Below are 22,065 nucleotides of genomic sequence, written 5' to 3'. Positions count from 1 at the left end.
AACCAAACACCTCTGGCCCCTCGGCTGAGAAATGATCCCCGGTTACTCGGGGTTGCAGACCCGCTCCAAAGCGAGCGCTTCGTTGTTCTGCTGAGTCTCGCCCGTTTCACTCGCCCTGCCGTGCGCGCCTCTCCCAGCCCTGCAGACCCGGCGCCCGCCCTGGGCACATTGCGGCGAGGTAGAGCTTATCCTTTGCTCAGGAGATGGCCAGCAGTTGTTTTTCTCTAAACCTACTCACGGACATGAGGAAATAGAAGCCAAAGTTCACTAGGCAACTTTTTTTACTTTTTTCTTTTTTTTTACATCATAGAGCAAACAGATTTAGAGAACCCGTCTCCTCTGAGTTCTGGTTTTGTGTTCCTGCTGGCTTTGAAGAAACGCCCCCCCGTCGCTGATTTAGCCCCCGCTCCGTAACTTTGAAGTGGTTGGCGGGCTAACAGAGATGGGCTTGTGGCGCCGTGGGGAGAGGCCTCGGGTCTGAGAAGCATCACGCCCTGGCCCGCACAGATGCGCTAAGGCAGGTGGCTTGTCTCTAAGGAGCGTCCTACGGAATTAGATCCTGTCTGTTCTTGGCTTGTCCGTAGGCCGCTCATGGACTTGGTCCTGGCTCAGCGCTCGGGGCTCGGGGACCATACGAAGTGCCAGGGATAGAACTTGAGTTGGCTGCCCGCATAGGCCAGCGCCCCGCCCAGTGTCCTGGCTCTTGGACTCCTAGAGAGACGTTGTGTGAATGTGGCACGGCCCCCCCCACCCCCCCGGCCTGTTCCGAGGCTCACCGATGAGGTAATCCAGTCAGCAGGCAAAGGTCAGCACGGCACTCTGCCGAATGGGCGCGGCCCCTGCGGCGAGCCTCGAGAGTGAGTTGCTCTCGTGCGTGGACCCAGGGGACCCGGTTCGTCTGCGCCACCCACATTGATCTGTGCCCCTGTCACCAGGTCCTGGTGGACGATAACTAAGCCCTTGTGCTAAAGTACCCGCCGTGCAGAGCGCCGTGGTCAGGGCGTCCTACGGGGGAATGAAGCAACGTCAGACAGCCGAGTGGTAGGTGGAACGTTGGCCCCGAGAGACAGTGCGGGGAGTAGGGTGCTTGCCTTGTATGGAGTCACCCCCGTGGTCCCCAGCGTCCTCTGGTCCCTTGAGCATCGCCAAGAACGGCCCCTGACACAGTGTTCAGAGCTGCCTCGGTGAAATTAATCTTTGTGCTGTTTTTTTCCCCTTTTTTGGTGGGGGGTGGGGGTAAGGGATGGGGTAGGGTGTTGAGCTGGGTGGGGTTGGGTACTAGGGGTGCGCCTGAGGGCCTTGAGTGTGCCTGCCTGGCATGGGCTTTGCCAGCTGACGCTGGGCCCCTGCCCTTGGCATTATTAACCTAGAATATGGATCACGTCCAAGAACTGGAAATGCATTTGTGACATGACGATAATTTCATGGCAAAAAGATGATTTATCTCGGAACTTCGGACGCCTGGGTGTGGGGTCGCCGGATCACACAGTGACTTTGTGTCTGGTTCCCTGCCGAACAGCCGCACTGTTTCCCACCACGGGGTACAGTTCCAGTTTCTCCACGCAGCGTTTGTGTTGTTCCGTTGTGTGGATTGCGGTGGTCCCCGGGAAGGTGAGATAGAGGTTTTTATCTCAGGGTAGGTTGGGGGGACGGGGCGTGGAGCCCACCCTGGCGGGCGTGCGACGACTCTGGCTTTGACTCAAGGTGCTTGTCCCGGTGCTTGGGGGACTGTGCTGTGCCGGGTGGACCCTGGGGTTCCTGGCCTCTGGGCATGTTTCCCCATTCCTTGGGGGTTTTTGTTTGTTTGTTTTAAAAAGACTTTTCAGAGCTAGTTTAAGTGACTGCAAAATTCTAGGAGGAAGTCACAGGATTTCACTCCCCCTGCCACCCCATATGTGTCTAATGTCCCCATGGTCCACCAGCCTGGAGTGCTGCCTTTGTTGCAATCAGTGACCTGGTTTTGACACATCCTTTTAAACCCAGGTCCCTCATTTGTAGTAGGCCCTCCTGGGTTTTATACCTTTCATGGGTCTGGGCACATGTGTGTCATTTGCTGACATACTGGCTCTTATGGCGTCAGTCATTCTCCTACCTTAAAAATATTCTTGGTGGGCTGGAATGATAGCACAGTGGGCAGGGTGTTTGCCTTGCACTCGGCCGACCCGGGTTCGGTTCCCAGCATCCCATATGGTCCCCCAAGCACTGCTGGGAGTAATTCCTGAGTGCAGAACCAGGAGTAACCCCTGAGCATCGCTGGGTGTGACCCAAAAAGCAAAAAAAAAAAAAATATTCTTGGTGGGCTGGAATGATAGCACAGTGGGCAGGGTGTTTGCCTTGCACGAGGCCGACCCAGGTTCGATTCCCAGCATCCCATATGGTCCCCCAAGCACCGCCGGGAGTAATTCATGAGTGCATGAGCCAGGAGTAACCCCTGTGCATCGCCAGGTGTGACCCCCCCCCACCAAAAAAGCAAAAAATATATATATTCTTGGTTCTTCCTGTTCATTCCTCCCTCTCTCACCTCATGGTGCCTCTGATCTCTTTACTGTCCCCGTAATTCGGCGTTTTTTCAGAACGCCAGATGGTTCGTAGAATCTTTTTAGATGGACTCTTTTGTTTAGAATATGTGTGTAACTTGCCTGGTGGTTTGTTTTTTTAATGACTTGACAGTTCGTGTCTTCTTAGCACGGAATAATACTCCACTGTGTGATGTGGTAACGTGAAGGTTTATCTAGTCACATACTAAAAGATACCTTGGTTGCTTTCAAGTTTTGGCTCCTGTCAATCAGATTCCTCTTAAACCTTCATGTATGGGTTCTCTTGCTTGTCTGTTTTGTTTTATTTCTGTTTTGGGGCCGCACCTGGTGGTGCTTAAGGGTCACTCCTGACTGCGCTCAGCAATCACTCCAGGCGGATCTCAGCGGACCATGCTGGGTGCTGGGGTGGAACCCACATTGGCCTCGTGCAGGGCCGCGCAAGTGCCCTCGCCACTGAGCTGTAGCTCCTGTGGGTTTTTATATGTACATGAATTATTATTATTATTATTATTATTTTGCTTTTTGGGTCACACCTGGCGATGCGCAGGGACAGGGGTTACTCCTGGCTCTGCACTCAGGATCCACTCCTGGTGGTGCTCAGGGGACCATATGGGATGCTGGGAATCGAACCTGGGTCGGCCGAGTGCAAGGCAAACGCCCTACCCGCTGTGCTATCGCTCCAGCGATACATGAATTTTTTAAACTCTGGCATAAATATTAAAGATTTCCATATCTATGGTAAGAAAATGTTTCCTTTTACTGCCACACTGCTTTCCAGGGAGTTGGACCGTTTCGCCTCCGCTCCGGCCTTGAGTGTCAGCCTTGTGGCTGCACGTTCTCTTCCCGCCGTGTGAGTTCTGGATTTGGGCCATTTGCAGGGTGGGCCCTGGCCTCTCGTGCGTACCCTTCCCTGGCGAGTGTCGCAGAGTGTCCCCTTCGTGGCTTATCTGCCACCTGCATGTCATTGACCACGACGATGTCAAGCCCTCGGACCCATTCCTGAATCAGGTTGCCTTGTACTGTTGGGTTTTCTGAGTTCTTCGTGTATTTTGGATGAGACTTTTTATCAGGTATGTCTTTGGTGTCTTTTTTTTTTTTTTTCAGTCCGTGGTTTCTCTTTTCATTCTCTTGGCAGGGTCTTTGAGGAGCAGACGTTTTTAAGCGTGATCGTGACCCACTCACTTATCAGTTCTTTGGCGTTCTTGCCTTTGTTGTATCTAAAAAGTTATCACCAAACCCAAGCCCAGCCTGGTTCTCTTCAAATGATATGTTCTTGGAGATTTGTGTTTTACACTTAAGTTTGTTGTCCTTCTACTAGTGTCCTTCTGTTCCCAAATTTAACTATTAAATGATTTGTAACAATATTAAATATTATTTTAAATATCATTAATTATTGTTTTAGATTAAATATTTATATTAGTTTAACATAAAATATAAAATATTAAATATTCTTTTAGCCTGGACTCCGCACCAAGCTGTTTTCACTCGGGGCGCCCCCAGAGGGGGGTGGGTGAGAGCCCTCCCCGTCCCAAGGCACCCAGCCCCGGCAGCCGACCTCCACTACCCAGCCGCTGCCATGCTCCAGGCTGCTTTCTGGAACTTTAAGACACATTATAAGACACTTATACCTACCCATTTTCCGTAACTACCACACCATATTTGATGGAGTTCAAACAGTAGGCAACAAATCATAGAAAGTTTTATATATATATATAACTTATATATGTATATGTTATATATATATATGTGTGTGTGTGTGTATATGTCCATACTTCTTGGAGAACCCGGCATGCTACCGAGAGTATCCCTCCCGCACGGGCAGAGCCTGGCAAGCTCCCCATGGCGTATTCAGTATGCCAAAAACAGTAACGATAGGTCCCATTCCCCTGACCCTGAAAGAACCTCCAATCGTTGGGAAAGAGGAGTAAGAAGAAGCAGTTAAAATCTCAGGGCTGGGGCCGGAGCGATAGCACAGCGGGTAGGGCGTTTACCTTGCACACGGCCGACCCGGGTTCGATCCCCGGCATCCCATATGGTCCCCCAAGCACTGCCAGGAGTAATTCCTGAGTGCAAAGCCAGGAGTAACCCCTGAGCATTGCTGGGTGTGACCCAAAAAGCAAAAAAAAAAAAAAAAAAAAAAATCTCAGGGCTGGGAGGAATAGAGACGTTACCGGTGCCCGCTCGAGTAAATCGATGAACAGCGGGATGACAGTGATACAGTGATTGTTTTAGACGGGCAGAGCCGCTGCCTCACCCTTGTACACTCACCCGCCCCCACACGTAGGTCAGAGTTCTGCTGACCTGACCTCAGGGATGTTTCCATTGGCAGTTGACTCACCCCTTGCTTTGTTTCCTTGTACTTTGCAAATGAGTGAGATCATCTATTTATCTTTTTCCTTCGAACTCGGACTCCCTTCACTTAATCATGATATCCTTAATTCCATCCGAGTAGCAGTGAACCTGGTGATTTCTCCTTTCCTCACAGCTAAGTAGTATTCCACTGTGGATATTCTCGCACGCACGCATGCATGCGCGCGCGCACACACACACACACACACACACACGTCATCTGCTCTTGAACTCAGGTGCTTTCCAGATCTTTGCTATAATAAATAATGCTAGAATGAATATAGTTTTACACACCCTTTCACGATAGTGCTTTTACAGGGCTGGTATGGTTGCAGGTTCCAAGGGAAACTCTGTTCTTAGCTTTTTGACATCTCTGGTCTGTTTTCTAGAGGCTGACACAGAGCCACCATCCCGCCAACAGATGAGAGCCCCCCCCCCCCCCCCCCCCGCTGCTTTTTTTTTTTTTTTGCCACATTCCTGCCAGCACTTCCTGTTTCCGGCCATTCTTGCTGGGGGGAGCTGATGCCTCATTGCTGATTTTGATGTGTCCATTTTGAGTTTATTTTGTGAGGGTTTTTTTTTTTTTTTTAGCTTTCTTTTTGTAGCTTGTATCTTTTGGCAGCTTTTGTTCTTTGGGTCTTGCCCCTTGAAATTTCAAATTTCAAGAAGTTAAGGGTGCTGGCAACCGCTTAGCTTGATTTTTGGTATGTGACTCTTGGGGCACCATTTGTTGAAGAGACTCTTGGCGCTGTGCTCGTTTGTCAGAGGTCAGTTGGCTCCTTCTGGGAGTCTGTTTCTGGGCTGTGTGTTCTGTGGGGGTGATTTGTGTACCTGTTCTTTGGCTCGTATCACACTCCGTCACTGCAGCTTTATGGACTCCGCCCCCCCCACACACACACACATTGTTCTCCTCCAGGTGTTGCTGGGTTGTCGGTAGAGGGCCAGAGCAAATCAGTGGACAAAGACCAGTCTTGGACAGGACTGTGGGGAGGGCCTGGGCCGAGGCTCTGAGGTAGAGCATGTGGCCGTGAGTATAATCCTGGCACTGCCCACCCCCGCTCCCCCCAAAAAGTGGGTGATGTAACAGTTGGGTGTCATATGCCACGTCTTGAAAAAAAAATTAAACTATGCCTTATACCTCACAGAAAACTTACGGGAAAATGAACTCAAATTGGATGGTGCATCTAACCATTAGGCAAAACGATTTTAGACTTATATGCAGAACAAACTCTTTGGAAAGATTTTCTTTTTTTCTGCCAGAACACAGTTAAGAGAATGAAAACTACCATGTATATATCCTTAGAAATTACTGGAAACGCATGCAGCAGGGCAGTTGAATCTGAAAGGCATTTTGTCAAAGGGGAGAAGCCGTTTTCAGCAGGAGAGTGTTGGGGAATCCTGTATCGGGTGAAGGTCTCGATCCAGGATAAGACACTAGGAAAATCATAAGAAAGGTGGGCGAGGACCCCGAGAGATGGTGCAGGGACTTCCTGTGGGCCCAGCAGCAGGTGGTCTCGCCACAGAGACTGTCGCACCCTAAGGTGCTGGGCCAGAGGGGCCCCCAGACGAAGCGGGTGTTGGGGAGACTTCCCACTCTCACCCCCCCACTGTGAGGCTTCTCCTCAAGACTTCCTTGACTTTTTTCTGTTTTTTGCTTTTTGGGTCACACCCGGCGATGCTCAGGGGTTACTCCTGGCTCTACACTCAGGAATTACTCCTGGTGGTGCTCGGGGGACCCTATGGGATGCTGGGACTCGAACCCGGGTTGGCCAAGTGCAAGGCAAATGCCTTACCCACTGTGCTATCGCTCCAGCCCCTTCCTTGGCTTTCTTTTTTTTTTTTTTTTTCTTTTGGGTCACACCCGGCAATGCTCAGGGATTACTCCTGGCTCATGCACTCAGGAATTACTCCTGGCAGTGCTGGGGGGACCATATGGTATGCTGGGAATCGAACCCAGGTCGGCCATGTGCAAGGCCAACGCCCTACCCGCTGTGCTGTTACTCCAGCCCTCACCCCTTCCTTGGCTTTCTCCCAGGCTCACACCCCTGGTCCTGCAGATCTGTGTCCACTTCACTTCTGATTTCGTCTTACACCCTGCCCCCTGCCCCCCCAGGCGCTGAGCTTGTGTTTGTGCAGAAGTTCAGGAACGCCTGTGTGGAGAGGGAGGCGCTTTCTGAGGCCGAGGGAGCCCAGCCTGGCGTGTCTTGAGTTACACGGTAATAAGGAAGGTCAGGAGTGAGGTCGCCTAGCTTTGGTTGAACGTCACCTTTCGGTGTGGCTCTACCCCAGGCGGCTCTGCACGCACGGACCACTCCAGGCCAGCTCAGGGCGCCGTGTGAGGTGTCAAGAGCGGGGATGGCCGTGTGCAAGGCGAGCGCCCCGCGCACGGAACGGTGGCTCCGGCCGAAAGCCACCTGATTTCATTAGCTTCTGTCTTTCCAGGAGCCGTGGGCATGACCTTGAGATGGGCAGCCCTGCCCCCTCGCCCATGTGCTGCGTTGTCTCGGTTTCCGTCGTCATTTCATTCAGTGACACTCCCCAGGCTGGGTCACAGGAAGCGCAGACGAGAGGGACGGGAACGCCGCTCGGTGCCTGGAGGTGGATCGGTGACACCTTGTTCACCTTCGAGCGTACGGGTCGGCTTCTGCTCCATCTCGTCCCCTCAGAGCGTCTGGACAGTTTGTCCTGCACATAGTGACGTCTCGAGCCCAGTCCACAGGACACCGGCCGCTCGACGCCTTGGGCCAGGGTGACTCAGTCTCCTCTGGGTCTTGCCTTGGGTTGGATCATTTGTTCTCCCTGCGGTGACGAGAGCTTGGTCTCTTGGCGGTGACAGAGTCAGAAACCCCGAAACACGAGTTACTGGGTCCCCGTGCTGCCCCCTGCTTCCTTCCCGCTCTGCCCCGAAAGGGGCTGCCCTTGGAGTGGGAGGGGCAGCAGCGCGAGCAGGGCCCTCTCCTTGGGTCCCCGGCACCCCGTAGGGCTGTGTGGTCCCTCGAGGGGCTCGAAGTGATCCCTGAGCTCCGAGCCGGGACTGAGCCCTGAGCACGGCCCGGTGTGGCCTCTCCACCCTCCAAATGAAAACGCTGGAGCAGCAGGAAGACTCATTCCCCCCGACAGGCCTCAGGCATGTGGCCAGAGGGGCACGGTTCCGTGAAATGCTTCCCCAGGAGTGGGGAGCTGGGGAGGGGGCGGCCTGCCTCACTGCCCCCCATCCCCCCCGTTTCCCCGCTCACGGGATGCCGGGCAACGCCAGCTCGCGCACCTTGACAGACGCACCGACGGCAGGTCTGTCCTTCCTGACAGCTCACTGAGTGTGAACGTTCAGGGGAGCGAAGGGGTTTTCCTGGCAGCGTGTGTTTCAGACCTGCCTGCTCCTTCACCTGGCATCTTGGTGAAGAAGGCGACCTCGGAGCTGGCGACATGCCCCGGTGGCCGGAGCACCGGCCCGGCCTGCAGGGGTCCTGGTTCCGTCCCCAGCACCACACAGTTCTTGCGAGTAGAGGGAGCCTGGAAGGCGCCCAGGCGCGAGCGAGCCCGCAGGTGCTCGGCCAGCGAACAGGGGTCCTCTCCCGCTTTGCATCTTTTTGTCTTGGTCTTGGCAGATTAGCTGGTGTCCACAGAATTCAGAACAGCGAGCACTGTTCCAGGGGATTGTGGGCCCTTCCCTGCCTGTGTTCCCTTGGAGGGCCTTTCCGTGGTAGTTAATGCCCGGGATGTTTAAACGCCCGCGTGGCAGGTGGCGGCGGGGGTGTATCTTGGGCTTCAGGCTTCCCCCTCGGTCCGCGCCTGTCCCTCCCCCGGGATTCTCTGCCCGCTTCTTCCCTCTGCTCGCTTGTGCGGTTGCCTGGGTCTTGGTTTTCCTGGAATGAGTCATGTTACGATGTTTGCTGTCACAGTATCTTTTTTTTTTCTTTTTGGGTCACACCTGGTGATGCTCAGGGGTTACTCCTGACTTTGCACTCAGGAATCACTCCTGGCGGTGCTCAGGGGACCATATGGGATGCTGGGAATTGAACCCGGGTAGGCCGCGTGCAAGGCAAACGCCCTACCCGCTGTGCTATTGCTCCAGCCCCCCAGCATTTCTTTAAAATGTGTCTCAGTGGCGTTTTTTCTGCTCTTCACCCATAAAGCAAACTTGGGGGCATTGCCCCCTGCCCCGATCTGTTCTCAGAGCCCCCTGTTGGCTTAGAGACCCAAGGTTGGTAATTTTCGGGGTGGGAATCAGAAGCTTCGACAGTAAGGAGGGGCTCATGGCTGGGGGTGGGGTGGGGGTGGCATGTCCCAACCCAGTTGGCACCGTGAGGGAATTGTTGGGAGAAGCAGAGGCCCGGAGGATGCAGAGACCACAGCGCCCTACGCCTTCTCCTGGGCACTCGGCGTCCCCTGCAGGTTAGCGCTCACACTCTCTGCTCAGACGCTCAGACTGTGAGGGAGAGGCTGCGGGGAGAATTCAACAGGGAGCTGTTGGGTCTTCCCCTCCGGTCTCCTCTCCCTGCTCCTGTTTCTGGTGATGTCCTTTGCAGGGTGGGGTGGGCAGGCAGGGACACGCCAGAGGTGCTCAGGGCTCACTCCTGCCTCTGCGCTCGGAATCTCTCCTGGCGGTGCTAGGGGGGGCCCTCTGGGATGCGGGGCAGCATCGAACCTGGGCCGGTCTCTGCGAGGCAAGTGCTCTGCCCGCTGTGCTGTCGCCCTGGCCCTCTCCCTTCTCCGGGCTAGCGAAGGGCCCCTGCTTCGAGGTCTGCATCCGGCTGCTCCACGTCTGGGATTCTTGGCTCTCGGGGATACCAAGACAGATCTTCAGCTGACCGCGCGGAGAGTTGGTGTCTCGTGCTGAGGTTTCAGTGGGCCTTTTCCCCCTGCCATAGCTGGACCGTCGAGGTAATTGAGGGCCCGTGAAAATGTAAGATACTCAATTAACGATCTTGACTCAGCGTAACCGTGTATGAAAGGCCAAACTGAAAGCCTTTTTTCTGTCTACAACCCCCGGCCCCCCAACCCAATAACTATTTTATAGTGGCAGATTAACAGAGGGTTGGAAAGGCTGACCTGGATGGCTGGGTGAGTCTGAGAAGGGCTGGCCACACACAGCTGACTGCTCGCTTTGATAGGAGGGCCTGGGTATGTGTCCCACCCCCCCCCCCAGTGGAGAAGGGAAGAGTGACAGGACTCAGACGGGGCAGGGGAATATAAGAGTCTCCTAATCTCAGCGTGAGATCAAGATGGGGAAGAGGAGGCGTCCCCCACGAGACGTACGGGCCTGGGAACTGCAGGCGGGTGGACTGCTGGACTCTGGGGGAGGGTGGGAGGGAGGGGGCGGATGATGGGGGGGGAGCAGCTCTGGGACCAGGAGGGGAACATGGGGACCCCCACTTGGGTGCTGGGTCAGTCCCTGGTGTCCTGGCTGTGTCCAGACCAGGTCCTGACTCCCCGTGGGCGCACTTCCTTACACCACTGACCCGGGCCTCCGAAGGGGCATGCGAGGCCAGTGCTGGGAGCCGAGTTATCCCCATGCAGGGAACTGAGTTCCCCCAGTGCTGGGAGCTGAGTTCCCCCAGGGCAGAGAGCTGAGTCAGCACCTCCTGTTGCCAGTGGCATGACCACTGCTTGGTCCTCCCCCCTCCTGTTCATTCCTTGTTTGTGAAAGTGACGCCGCCCGAGGGGAGCGGCAGGGCTGCCAGGGAGGGAGGAGGAGGCCCTGCCCAGAGCGGGCCGTGGCCAGGCTGTCCAGTGCCCGGGAGTTACCGTCTTCGTTGCCGTGTTCGCAGCCTCTGTTTTACCTCTCTGGGGGCTGGGGAGGGCGGGCGGTGCCGGCTTAGGGACCGTGCATCCCCGGGGGTCCTGCGGAGCTGCAGAGTGTGCGCCGGCCCTTCGCACCCCCTCCCCAGCCCTGCTCTGCGGGTTATAAACTTGCACCCCTGCACCGCCTTTGTGGTGCTTGGCACAGCCAGGGTTGACTATCAGTGGGGTGATCCCCACGGGGCTCTCTTACGTCAGGGTGGCCCCGGGGTCACTGAGGCGGTGCTGCTGGGCCCACAGTTGGGATGTGGGGAGGTGCTGGGGGTCAGACTCGGGCAGACCCTAGTTATAAACTCCTCCCTGGGCCCCCGGCTGGTGAGGTGGCCCCAGCTGGTGAGGTGGCCCCAATTGGTGAGGTGGTCCTGAGTGGTGAGGTGGCCCCAGTTGGTGAGGTGGCCCCGGCTGGTGAGGTGACCCCAGCTGGTGAGGTGGCCCCGGCTGGTGAGGTGACTCTGGTGAGGTGGCCTGGCTGGTGAGGTGACTGGTGAGGTGGCCCAGGCTGATGAGGTGGCCCTGGGTGGCGAGATGACTCCAGTTGGTGAGGTGACCCCAGCTGATGAGTTGGTCCCAGCTGGTGAAGTGACCCCAGTTGGTAAGGTGACCCCAGCTGGTGAGGTGACCCCAGCTGGTGAGGTGGCCAGATGACCCTGGCTGGTGAGGTGGTCCCAGCTGGTGAGGTGGTCCTGGGTGGCGAGGTGGCCCCAGCTAGTGAGGTGGCGCCAGCTGGTGAGGTGACTCCGTTTTGGTGAGGTGGACTCAACTGGTGAGGTGGCCCCACCCAGCTGGTGAGGTGACCCTGGCTGGTGAGGTGGCCCCGGGTGGTGAGGTGACCCCGGCTGGTGAGGTGGCCAGATGACCCTGGCTGGTGAGGTGGTCCCAGCTGGTGAGGTGGCGCCAGCTGGTGAGGTGACTCTGTTTTGGTGAGGTGGACTCAACTGGTGAGGTGGCCCCACCCAGCTGGTGAGGTGACCCTGGCTGGTGAGGTGGCCCCGGTTGGTGAGATGACCCCAGCTGGTGAGGTGGCCCTGGGTGGCGAGATGACCCTGGCTGGTGAGGTTACCCTGTTTGGTGAGGTGGCCTCAACTGGTGAGGTGGCCCCACCCAGCTGGTGAGGTGGCCCCGGGTGGTGAGGTGGCCCCAGTTTGTGAGGTGACTGTTTGGTGAGGTGGCCCCCGACTGGCGAGGTGGCCCTGGCCCTCAGTCCCGACTGGCCACTGCCTGAGACCTGGCCACCCGTTCCTTACCCAGCTGCCTCCTCCCTCGGGAAGCCCCCTTGGGCGCGTCAGCTGATCTTGCTCCACAGCCCTGATTCCCGGACAGGAGCTGCCGTTAGGAACAAGGTCTCCGGCCCCCGGCCAGGTTAGAAGGCAGCAGACGAGCCCACCGCAGCGCGCTTGCGGGGCTTCCTGTGATGGGGACCGGAGAGCAGGGACGGGGGTTGTGGGGGCGGGCGCGAGGCTGCCTCAGTCGCTTCCGCTTTCACCTTCTGGGGCTGAGCGGGTGCCCTCTGCCCCCCTGGGCCCGGCTTGTGCCCCACCCCCCCCCCTTTTTTTTTTTTTAAAGTCCCAGAGTTATTTTCAGCCTCGGGGCCCTGGAAGCAGGTGTGGTCAGGCCAAGGCCGCGCCCGGGATGCCGTGAGGCCCGCTGGCCCGGGCTCAGGGCCCGGGACGGTGCCGGGGCTGCTGGAAAGACTCTGGAATTCGCACTTTTCCAGGGAGAGGAACCAGAATCACACTGGGTTCTGTTGGTGAGGCCTTACGTAAGTTTATTTTTGGAAACATCATAAACCGAAACACATTTGAAGGGAGCGAGTGTTCGGGAGTAGATTCATTGAGAAAAAGGAAAAGCGGCGGTTAACCCTTTCAGCCCCCATGAAAGGTCTTGCCCCTCCAGCAGGCTGGTTTGATTTCTCGCTGGGTCTGTTGGCCTTGGGCCCCGGGAGGGGGACATAGGCCCCCTCCTCCCCCATGCACCTATCCAGAGTTCCGAGGCGGCTGGGAGACAGGGTAGTGGTAGGGCACACACCTTGCATGCGGTTGACGCTGGCACCACCCCCCACCTGATGCCAGCAGTGACCCCTGAGTGCAGGGCCAGGAGTGAGCCCTGAGCCCAGAAACAAAAAACCAAGCTAAAAAAAAAAACCCAAAATCAAACAAACCAAGCTTTGTCCACACCCGGCAGTGCCTCGAGGTTACTTGCAGCTCTGTGGCTTCTCTCCTGGGGGTGCTCCAGGGGACCAGAGGGTGCCGGGGCTCGAACCCGGACCTCCAGCATGCAAAACTTGGAGCCCGGCGCATTGAACTGTCTTGCCAGAAATTTGACTTTGGAGAGCCAGAGGTGTAACTCCCCGGGGGAGGGGCAGTCGCCCTGCTGTGCTGGGACCCCCAGCACCTCCCAAAGGTTATTTTTATGAAGTTTTTTTTTCCTGGGGTTCAAGAGTCCGGGTTAAGGCTCCTGCCCGCCTGCCACTGACCCTGGTTCAGTCGGGCACCCAGCGTCACCCCCGCAGCCCGGGAGCCTCCCAGCACCCTGCTCGGTGTGGCCGGCGGGGGCTGGGGATGACCCACACTCAGCCCCGGGCTGAGAATCACCCCAGGGGTGTCGGGTGCCAGCGTCTCTTCTCCCTGTGCCCTCCCATCCGACGCGGCTGCCGCCAGGAGGAGTCCTCACGGCGGCCTCGTGCCAAGCCCGGGCCCAGCCGTTGCCTTCAGGTCCCCTCGGTCGTTTTTTTGTCCCCCTCCTCGCCCCACCTGGACCCCCACGTTACTTGATAGGCCTGAGGAGGGGTGCGGGCAGGGGTGCAGGGGTGCGAGCAGGTCCAGGTGCTTTCCAAGATTTGAAAAAGAACATCCTAATCATTACCTCTGATCGGTGTCACCGTTAGCATGTGTGTTTTCTGTGCATGTGTGTTTTCTGTGCGCCCCACCCACTGTGCTCTCCCTCCAGCCCCAACTGTCTGGGTTCTTACTGGCGTCCAGGACCTCTGGGTGTCTGAGGCCTGGGGGCTTCGGCCGGCCTGGCTGTGGGGCGGTCAGCAGGGGGGGTGGGGGGGTGCCTTGTCTCCGGCCTCGGTGGCTGGCGCTTCCTCACTGCCGCCGTCCATTCTCCCGTCCCCGCACGCCCACGTTGCAGGCTCTGCGCGGTGCTGCTTGCGGTCATCCTGCCGCCTGTCTCTTCCGTTTTATGGGAAGGGAAGATTTAAGGGCGGCGGACGTCTTAATAGAAGTAAACTTCTCACCTGGTTTCATCCTCCCCACACGTGCCCCGAGTGTTTGAACTGGAGCCCCAGCCCAGACACACCAGACCCCGTGATCTCGGCCCCGACGCCGAGGGCGCCCCCGGCTCTGGGCGTTCTCCCTCCCCCCCAGAGTGCTCCTGGGCGAGAGGGGCGTTCCCTGCGGCCTGCCGGGGGGGGCCTGGAGGCTGGTGGGCACAGGAGAGGGAGCGCATCCGTTCTCTGGGGGCCTGGCCTGACGCCCGGGTGCTTTCTCTTGAAAGCACCGCACAGGGGCCCCCGGGAGAGAGTCGGGAGCATGTGCCTGGTCCGGGTCCGAGCCCCAGCACCGTGTTGTGGCCTTGGGTGGTGCCCTGGGGTGGTCGGGCAGCGCTGTGTCTGCCGACCCTGGCATGATACCTGCTGGCTCTGCGGGCCAGGAATCGCTGGGAGTTGGGGTGGCCCCGCACCCCCCTGGCCTCTGTGGGTCACGACCTCCTTGCACAGGACCGTTCGGGACGGGACCCGATGCCGCTCACCGCCGAGTAGGCTCTGCCAGAGGCTCCTTTCCGGGGTGACCGAGTGGGATAGGAAACACGTGCCAGGAACTAGCAGTCCGCGTGATGGGGGTGGGGGGGTTCCTACTTCCCTTCCCTGAGCCTCAGACACGTGTCCTGCATCACCGCAGAAATGGAAAACTGCTCCGGGGGCATTGAAGAGGAGGGGGCTCTGCCCCCACACGTGAGCATCACTGTTGCTTCAGCCCATCACTGTCCTCCCAACTTGCATTCTGATTTCAATACATGTGCTGCTGAAGCGAGCACCATTTTGGGGTTGGTGTTCTTTTTTTTTTCGGGGGGGGGGTCACAGCCTTCGATGCACAGGGGTTACTCCTGGCTCTACACTCAGGAATTACCCCTGGCGGTGCTGGGGGACCATATGGGATGCTGGGAATCAAACCTGGGTCGGCCGCGTGCAAGGCAAACGCCCTACCTGCTGTGCTATCTCTCCAGCCCCTGCGAGCACCATTTTCAAACGTTCCTTACTGACAGTGGGGGCACGTTGGAAACGTCTGGTGGCCCGAGTGACAGTCACCGCTCTTCGTTATGATGAATGCTGGCCTGCTGACGTCGGGGTCTCCGGCGGAAGGTCATTCCTGTCCCGTGCAAGTGCAGCACCACGTGACTTTTCCCCTAGGTTCGAGCTGTCCCCGAGGACACTCTCTGCTATGCCCTGTCCCCACTGCTTGGGTTGGCTCTGGGGCCGGACTGTCCTGGGCGTTGGTTAGGACGCCTCTGTACCGGGTCCGAGCCTCCACGCGCCACTTAGCGGAGACCCGTGGTTATCTACAGATGGTGTCACAGTCCCCCTAAAGACGGAGAAATCAAGTTGGAGTCATTTATTTATTTATTTTTGCTTTGTTGGGTCACACCCGGCAATGCTCAGGGCTGACTCCAGGCTCTGTGCTCAGGGCTGACTCCAAGCAGTGGCTTGGGGGACCGTAAGGGCTGTCGGGGATCGAACCTGGGTTGGGCACATGCAAGGCAGCACCTCACACACTGTACTGTCTGCGCCTTGTTCTGACTGGGTCTGACTGGGAGGGAGGGGAGGAGGGAGGGAGGGAGGGAGGAGGGGAGGCCCCTACTCCTGGTGTGGAGCACTTGGGTGTGAGGCTACAGCAGATCACCCTGGGGCAGAAACGGAACCGGGCTGCCCTCCTGGAGATGGATGGCGCGACTGGTCCAAAGCACCGGGCTGTGTCTGCACCCGAGGTGCAGGGTGCAGGGGGGACGGGGGACGGGCCTCTTCTGCTCGGGAAGGACTTTGGGCCCGTGGTTCGGCTTCAGGGACTTGCCCGAGGGGAAGCCAGACCGAGACCCGCCAGCGCTTGGTGTTTGCTGGCATCTCCCCGCCGTGGTCCCGTGGTCCGCTAACCCAGATCCCGCTTTGTCCCCTCCGGATGTTATCGCCCCGAGGAGCCAGTCGGGCCCGGAGCCCCAGGGCCGCCGCGGGGATCAGCTTGCGCCTGTTCTCGGGTGTCGGCTTTCTGTGCCGCCCGGGCACCCTCCCGGGCCGGCTGCGTCACCCTTCCTGGTGCGGCTGGATTGTGTGACCAGCCCTGGAGAGGAAACGGCGGCCGTGTCACCGGCACTCGGGACGGGGTCGGGCGGCTGCTGTGTCCCTCGAGGTGGCCGGAGCGCCGTGCTGAAAAGGACCCTCCCCACCCCCTCCACCCCCCGGCAACGAGCTTCGGGGCTGTGGGGCGCAGGGAGGGAATGGACAGGTCGCGTGTCGCATGTGTGCAGCGGTGGTTTGGGGACCCGCTGGCACTGTGCTTGGGCCCGGCAGGGAGGGCCTCCAGGAGGTGGACCCGCCCCTGTTGGCGCTGCCGGGTGCCAGCTCCGTCACTGCGGACAACTGGGGGCAGCGTCCTCCTTCCTCTCCCCGGCCTGCGTTTCCACCTCGGGTCGCCCTGCCCTGGCCCCGGGGCGGCGTGTCTGGAGCCGGGTGGAGCTCGGGTGCGGGAGGCCCTGGGTGGGCAGGGAGGACCTGGCTCCCGTGCAGAGAAGGGAGACCGCAGGCCTGGCTGGGGTCCGGCCTCTGGGGTGCGAGCCGCAGCCTTGTTCGCCGGGAGATGGGGCAGTGATGGCGGCCTTTGTGGCCAGGACTCGGCCTGGGTCAACCCCCAGTGAGGGCCGAGTGCTCCCCGGGGTGGTGCTCCCTGGGGGGCCGCAGGTAGCAGTGACGTGAGCGGGGCCTTGGCACGGACGAGGAGGCTCAAGTCGAGACCGTAGGACAGAAGGAAGGGGACCGGGTCAGAGGGGCCGGGCGGAGAATGGTGGGAGACACTGACCCAGACTCCCTGCTAAGGCGTAAGGGTGTTTTTTGGGGGGGCCTCACACCGGTGCTGCCCTGCGGTCACTCCTGGCTCTGCAGTCAGGAGTGCTCGGGGGACCATATGGGATGCCGGGGATTGAACTTGGCCGGCCGCATGCAAGGCAGACGCCCTCCCCGCTGTGCAGTCGCTCCAGCCCCAGTGTGAGATTTTCCAAGGCAGGAAATTGGGGGGGGAGGGAGGGGGCACCTCACAGGTCCTGGCATCAGCCAGGCGGTTGGCATGACAGTCACTTGCCCACTTTTGCCCCTTCTCGTCCTTAAACGGCAGCTGAAGTGGGTAAACGCTCCTGTGTCCGGCCTCTTCTCCCTGTGGGAGGCCATGTGAGGGCCACTGTGTGCTGGGGTGCACAGGGGTGTGTGTGCAGGGGTGTGTGCTGTGGTGTGCAGGGGTGTGTGTGTGCAGGGGTGTGTGTGTGCAGGGGTGTGTGCTGTGGTATGCAGGGGTGTGTGTGCTATGGTGCGCAGGGGTGTGTGTGTGCTGTGGTGTGCAGGGGTGTGTGTGCTATGGTGTGCAGGGGTGCTGTGGTGTGCAGGGGTGTGTGTGCTGTGGTGTGCAGGTGTGCTGTGGTGTGCAGGGGAGTGTGTGCTGTGGTGTGCTGTGGTGTGCAGGGGTGTGTGTGCTGCTGTCTGCAGGGGTGTGTATGCTGCAGTCTGCAGGGGTGTGGGGTGCATTCCCTGTCCCTGCTCTCAGGTTCCCACCATCTCCGTGATTCCCCAGGAAAGAGCTTGGGTGCCGCGTGGCTCCCCGGTGTTGCCCGCGGCCCGGCAGAGCTGGAGGGGCTGAGAGACTCCGCAGGGCGGGGGCTGAGCCTCGCCTGCGTCAGGCCCGGGGTCAGTTCCCGGCCCTGCGGAGCAGACTCCTCTGAGCGTCACCGTCTGCGCCCTGCCCACACGGGCGACGGGCCTCGTCTGACCCTCCCTGGCGTGTCCCTGTTCGAGGCCAAACACACAATCGTTAGCCCGTTCTGTTTTGTTCCCCCCCCCCAACCGAGACCGCACCTGTTTGTCGTGTCTGTTTGCTCCACGAAAGTGCGTTGAGGCTGGAATTCGATTAATCGAGTGAAGTCGGTGCGTCCCACCCCGCCCTGGCCTGGTCCCTTTCACGTCCCGAGCCCGGCGTTTACGTTCTGTCTCTTCCTCCCTCCATGTAGGCTTTGCAGACGGGGCCCAGCGGTTGGCACGAGGGCGCAGAGGTGACGGCGAGTGACGGGATGCCCCGGCCACCCCTGAGCGTCTTCCCTTGTGACGAGCCGACTGCAGCCAGGGCCCTGTGAAGCCAGCGTGGACGGAGCCCTGGGGACGAGCCGGTCAAGGCGCCATTCACTCGAGGCCCTCGCTGACATGGGTTCAACTCTCGCCCTGCCTGTCCGCGCCAGGCTGAGCTCGCCCGCCGCCGCCGTCCCATGCAGCGGCTGAGCCTCTGAGCGCGCCAGCCGTAGCCCACCGCGGCCCGCGAAGGGGGGAGGCGGGGAGAGCGCCCGCCCGCCCGCCGCCATGGCCCAGGACAGGAGCGGGACGCGCATCGTGACGGAGAGGCTGGTGGCCCTGCTGGAGAGCGGGGCGGAGAAGCTGCTGCTCATCGACAGCCGGCCCTTCGTGGACTACAACACGTCGCACATCCTAGAGGCCATCAACATCAACTGCTCCAAGCTCATGAAGCGGCGGCTGCAGCAGGACAAAGTGCTCATCACCGAGCTCATCCAGCACTCGGCGAAGCAGCAGGCGAGTGGGCGCCGCCCTGGCCCCGGGTGCGGGGGGGTGAGGGGGCGGGGGGTGGGGGTAGGGCTGCTTTTTACTTCTCACATGGTGATGCCCTCAGATACCTGGAAATGGTCTCCTGACCCTTTTGGAGTGGTTCCAAAAAATTAACTTGTTTCAGTTCGGCCACATTTTCTGTTGATTTTCTGTTGATGTTTACCGCAAGCCTTCGTTTTGGCCATACTCATTTTGCTACTAATAGTTACAAGAGCACAAGTCAATATGACCCCTGTCCTGCGTTGTTGTCTGCCCACACTTTTGCTGAAAACAAAGCGGTCTGAGCGCTGGAGCGATGGCACAGTGGGTAGGGCGTTTGTTTGCCTTGCACGCGGCCAACCCGGGTTCGATTCCCAGCATCCCATATGGTCCCCCTGAGCACTGCTGGGAGTAATTCCTGAGTGCAGAGCCAGGAGTGACCCCTGTGCATCGCCGGGTGTGACCCAAAAACAAAACAAAACAAAACAAAACCAAAAAAAAAAAAAAAAGGAAAGCAGTCTGGGAGAAAGGCCCCAGGGAGAGAGGAGAGGAGAGCAGGTTAGCAGAGCTCCTGTGAGGGGGAGGGAAGCGTCTGTGGTCGAGGTTTAGGACTGTTTCCCCCACAGGAAAGGGAAGCCCAGATGCGTGTCTGTGATGGCGAAGGCCGTTTCTCTTCCTCAGGAATATCGCGAGGTCATTCATTTGACCAGACAGCAGCTTTCTTCATCATTCTGTAGGAGTCACTCGACTCCTCCCTGCTATTCCGCGTCTGTGTATTCTGCAAGCCGCCCCCTTTCCCTGTTAAGGACCGAAGCGCTGAGGCCGAGTGCGAGCGCAGCAGTTAGGACACTGGCCTGGCTCGATTCCCGGCACCCCGCACGGTCCCCTGAGCCCCCCAGGAGTGTTCCTGAGTGCAGTGTCAGGAGTAAGCCCACAGGGTGGCCCAACCCCTCCCCCCCCCGCCAAGCAAGACAAAGCCCGGAACCCCGGGGAACCCCGGGTTCACATCTGTAGCAGCCGCCCTGGGGGCCTGGGTAGCTCAGAGAAGCAGGAAGTGCGTTTGCTCGGCCCCCTGGCACTGTCGGCCCTGCCCCTCACGGCCTCTCCTTGCCTCGCAGGTGGACGTGGACTGCAACCAGAGGGTCGTGGTGTACGACCAGAGCTCCGAGGACGCGGCGTCCCTGGCCCCCGACTGCTTCCTCACTGTCCTCCTGGGGAAGCTGGAGAAAAGCTTCAGCTCCGTGCACCTGCTCGCAGGTAAGGGCGACCAGCGACCCCAGCAGCCTGACCTGCCTTAGCCCCCCAGCCCCGGCTGCCTGGCCGCCTCCGTTTAACTCGAGTCGTGCTCAAGTCCCCGCTAACGCCCGTGTGGCTGCCCAGTTAGACTCGGTCTCACCTCCACGGGGGTGTGTTGTGGCCTTGCTCCTCGGTGTCTGTTAGTGCCACCTGCCACTGGGTGTCAGCTGGGCCGTTCAGATAACGGCGAGGCCAGCTGCCCCGGGCAGGGGTTTCTCCACTCGCCCAGGCTCGGAGAACCCCAGAGACCGTCCCTCTTGGCCCCCGCTTCCTGCCCACCCCGCACAGCACAGAGCCTGTTAAGTGTTTGGACTTGAAGCGGACGCCCAGAATCCTCGCAACCCTTTCTTGAACGTGACGAGCAGCAGAGAGGGCAAGGCCATGGGGATGGCGGCTTCCGATACAGGGAGCTGTGTGTTGCTTTTACTGTATTTATTTATTTATTTTGCATTATTTTTTGGGTCATACCCAGCTCTGCACAGGGGTTACTCCTGGCTCTGCACTCAGGAATTACCCCTGGCAGTGCTCAAGGAACCATATGGGATGCTGGGAATCGAACCTGGGTCGCCCGCGTGCCAGGCAAAAGCCCTACTTGCTGTATTATCACTCCAACCCCTATTTTGTATTTATTATTTTTTGGGGGGGTCCCCGTACCCAGCAGGGTTCTGGCTTAGTCGTGGTCCTGCACTCAAGGATCTCTCCTGGCGGGGCTCAGGGGGCCCCGTGGGATGCTGGGAACTGAACCCAGGTCGGCCGCGTGCAGGGTGTGACACTGTGACGGCTGTCATAGGGCCCCTCATCCCCGATCAGGTGCACGTGTGCTCCTGGCGACCGCTCAGGCCGCACCGAGGGACTTGGCCTCGGAATCTCCCTGTGGGGCCGTCACGGCCTCTCCGAGACCTGCTGCCCGCCATGTGGTGACCGCCGGGCCCTGGGAGGCGAGCCTGGGCTTGAGCAGCCCAAGTGCCCGGCGAGGAGTCCACCTGGAGAGCTGGTCACCCACGGGGATGACCCCTGGTCACAGTTCCACGCCTGGACTGCTGGCAGCCCCATCCGTGCTCTGGAAGCTTCTGCTTCTCTCGGCAGAGGGGACGGGGGTTGCTTCCAAGTCTGAATCGAGCGGCCGAATGGCCCGTGACCGCCAAGAGCCGTTTGGTCCTGAGTCCTCGGAACCAGTCTCGGGGTGCCCCCCACGCCCCTCGGGCACCCGGCTGAGAGTCTCAGCTGTGCAACCGGGGCTTTGCCTGCAGCACGAAGAGTGCCACCTGCGCTGATGGCGGCAGCGGTGACGGACGTGACCGACCGTCTCGTTGGGTTGTGAGCGTCTGAATAGACGGCCGGCGGCCCTTCCCCCACCGGGGCCATCGGGGCGTTGGTTTCCTAAGAAACGGGTCCTGATGCTGGACGTGGCCACTGTGGCCCTGAGTACTGGGGCCGCCAGAGCGTGAGCGCCGTCCCCCCCTCACGGAGGGGCCCCCCACGCGGCCGGGAGTGACCGAAGCACTGTTGCATGTTTCAACCTCTCTTGTCCTTTCGCCACCAAAACCTGTTTCTTTTGCCCCAAGAAGCCCCACCCCCATCTCCCTGATGCCGCGAGCTTTAGGAAGCACATTCGTGGGGGGGGGGGGGCGCCCCTGCCAGTGTAGCTTTCGGCTTTGAATGGAGGCAGGAAATCCTTTCGCACACAAAAGTACACCAGACTGGTGTCCGTCATCAGCTGTTCACTGTGGCGGGGACGGGCCGTAAACAGTCGCTGCCTTCTGACGGGCCGCCAAGCCCCGCACACCGCCTTTCTCCCCCACAGCCGTCCACGGTGTGCTCGAGCCCGAGAAGCAGACGGTCACACAGGCGGGGGCCGCAGACGCCTTGACCGGTGGTCACTCTGTTGTTCTCATGCATCTGAACTCCTCACAGCACACCTGTACGTGCGGCTCGGGAAGTGTTGTATTTGCTGCTGTTTGCTTTTAATGCCACCAGGTAAAATTGACACTTGTTTCGGTGATGAGTGTATGTGGGTTCTGAAGGGCTGGATGGGGCTGTTGTTTGTCCCCATTGCAAAAACAACCTCACGTAGGGCCGGAGTGGTAGCACAACGGGATAGTACAGCATTTGCCTTGTGCGCGGCCGACCCAGGTTCAATCCCCGGCATCCAAAGGGTCTCCCCAGCACCGCCAGGAGTAAATTCCTGAGTGCAGAGCCAGGAGTAACCCCTGAGCATCGCCAGGTGTGACCCTCCAA

General features: G+C 59.2%; 1 protein-coding gene across 2 annotated transcripts in view; it reads left to right on the top strand.

The window, feature by feature from the left end:
* DUSP16 (dual specificity phosphatase 16) overlaps window positions 1–22,065 on the top strand; it is a 54,572-nt gene that overhangs the window by 18,127 nt on the left and 14,380 nt on the right. For both annotated transcript variants that reach the window (XM_055118504.1, XM_055118505.1), the window contains 2 exons: window positions 17,949–18,519; window positions 19,650–19,788. In XM_055118504.1, the coding sequence (XP_054974479.1) occupies window positions 18,292–18,519; window positions 19,650–19,788 (367 nt within the window). In that variant the 5' untranslated portion in view covers window positions 17,949–18,291. The remainder of the gene's footprint in view (window positions 1–17,948; window positions 18,520–19,649; window positions 19,789–22,065) is intronic.

Source organism: Sorex araneus, chromosome 10 (genome assembly GCF_027595985.1).
Source record: "Sorex araneus isolate mSorAra2 chromosome 10, mSorAra2.pri, whole genome shotgun sequence".
Taxonomy (NCBI): Eukaryota; Metazoa; Chordata; class Mammalia; order Eulipotyphla; family Soricidae; genus Sorex; species Sorex araneus.
Note: the sequence above shows the minus strand (reverse complement) of the source record. Positions and strands in the feature narration are given on the sequence as shown.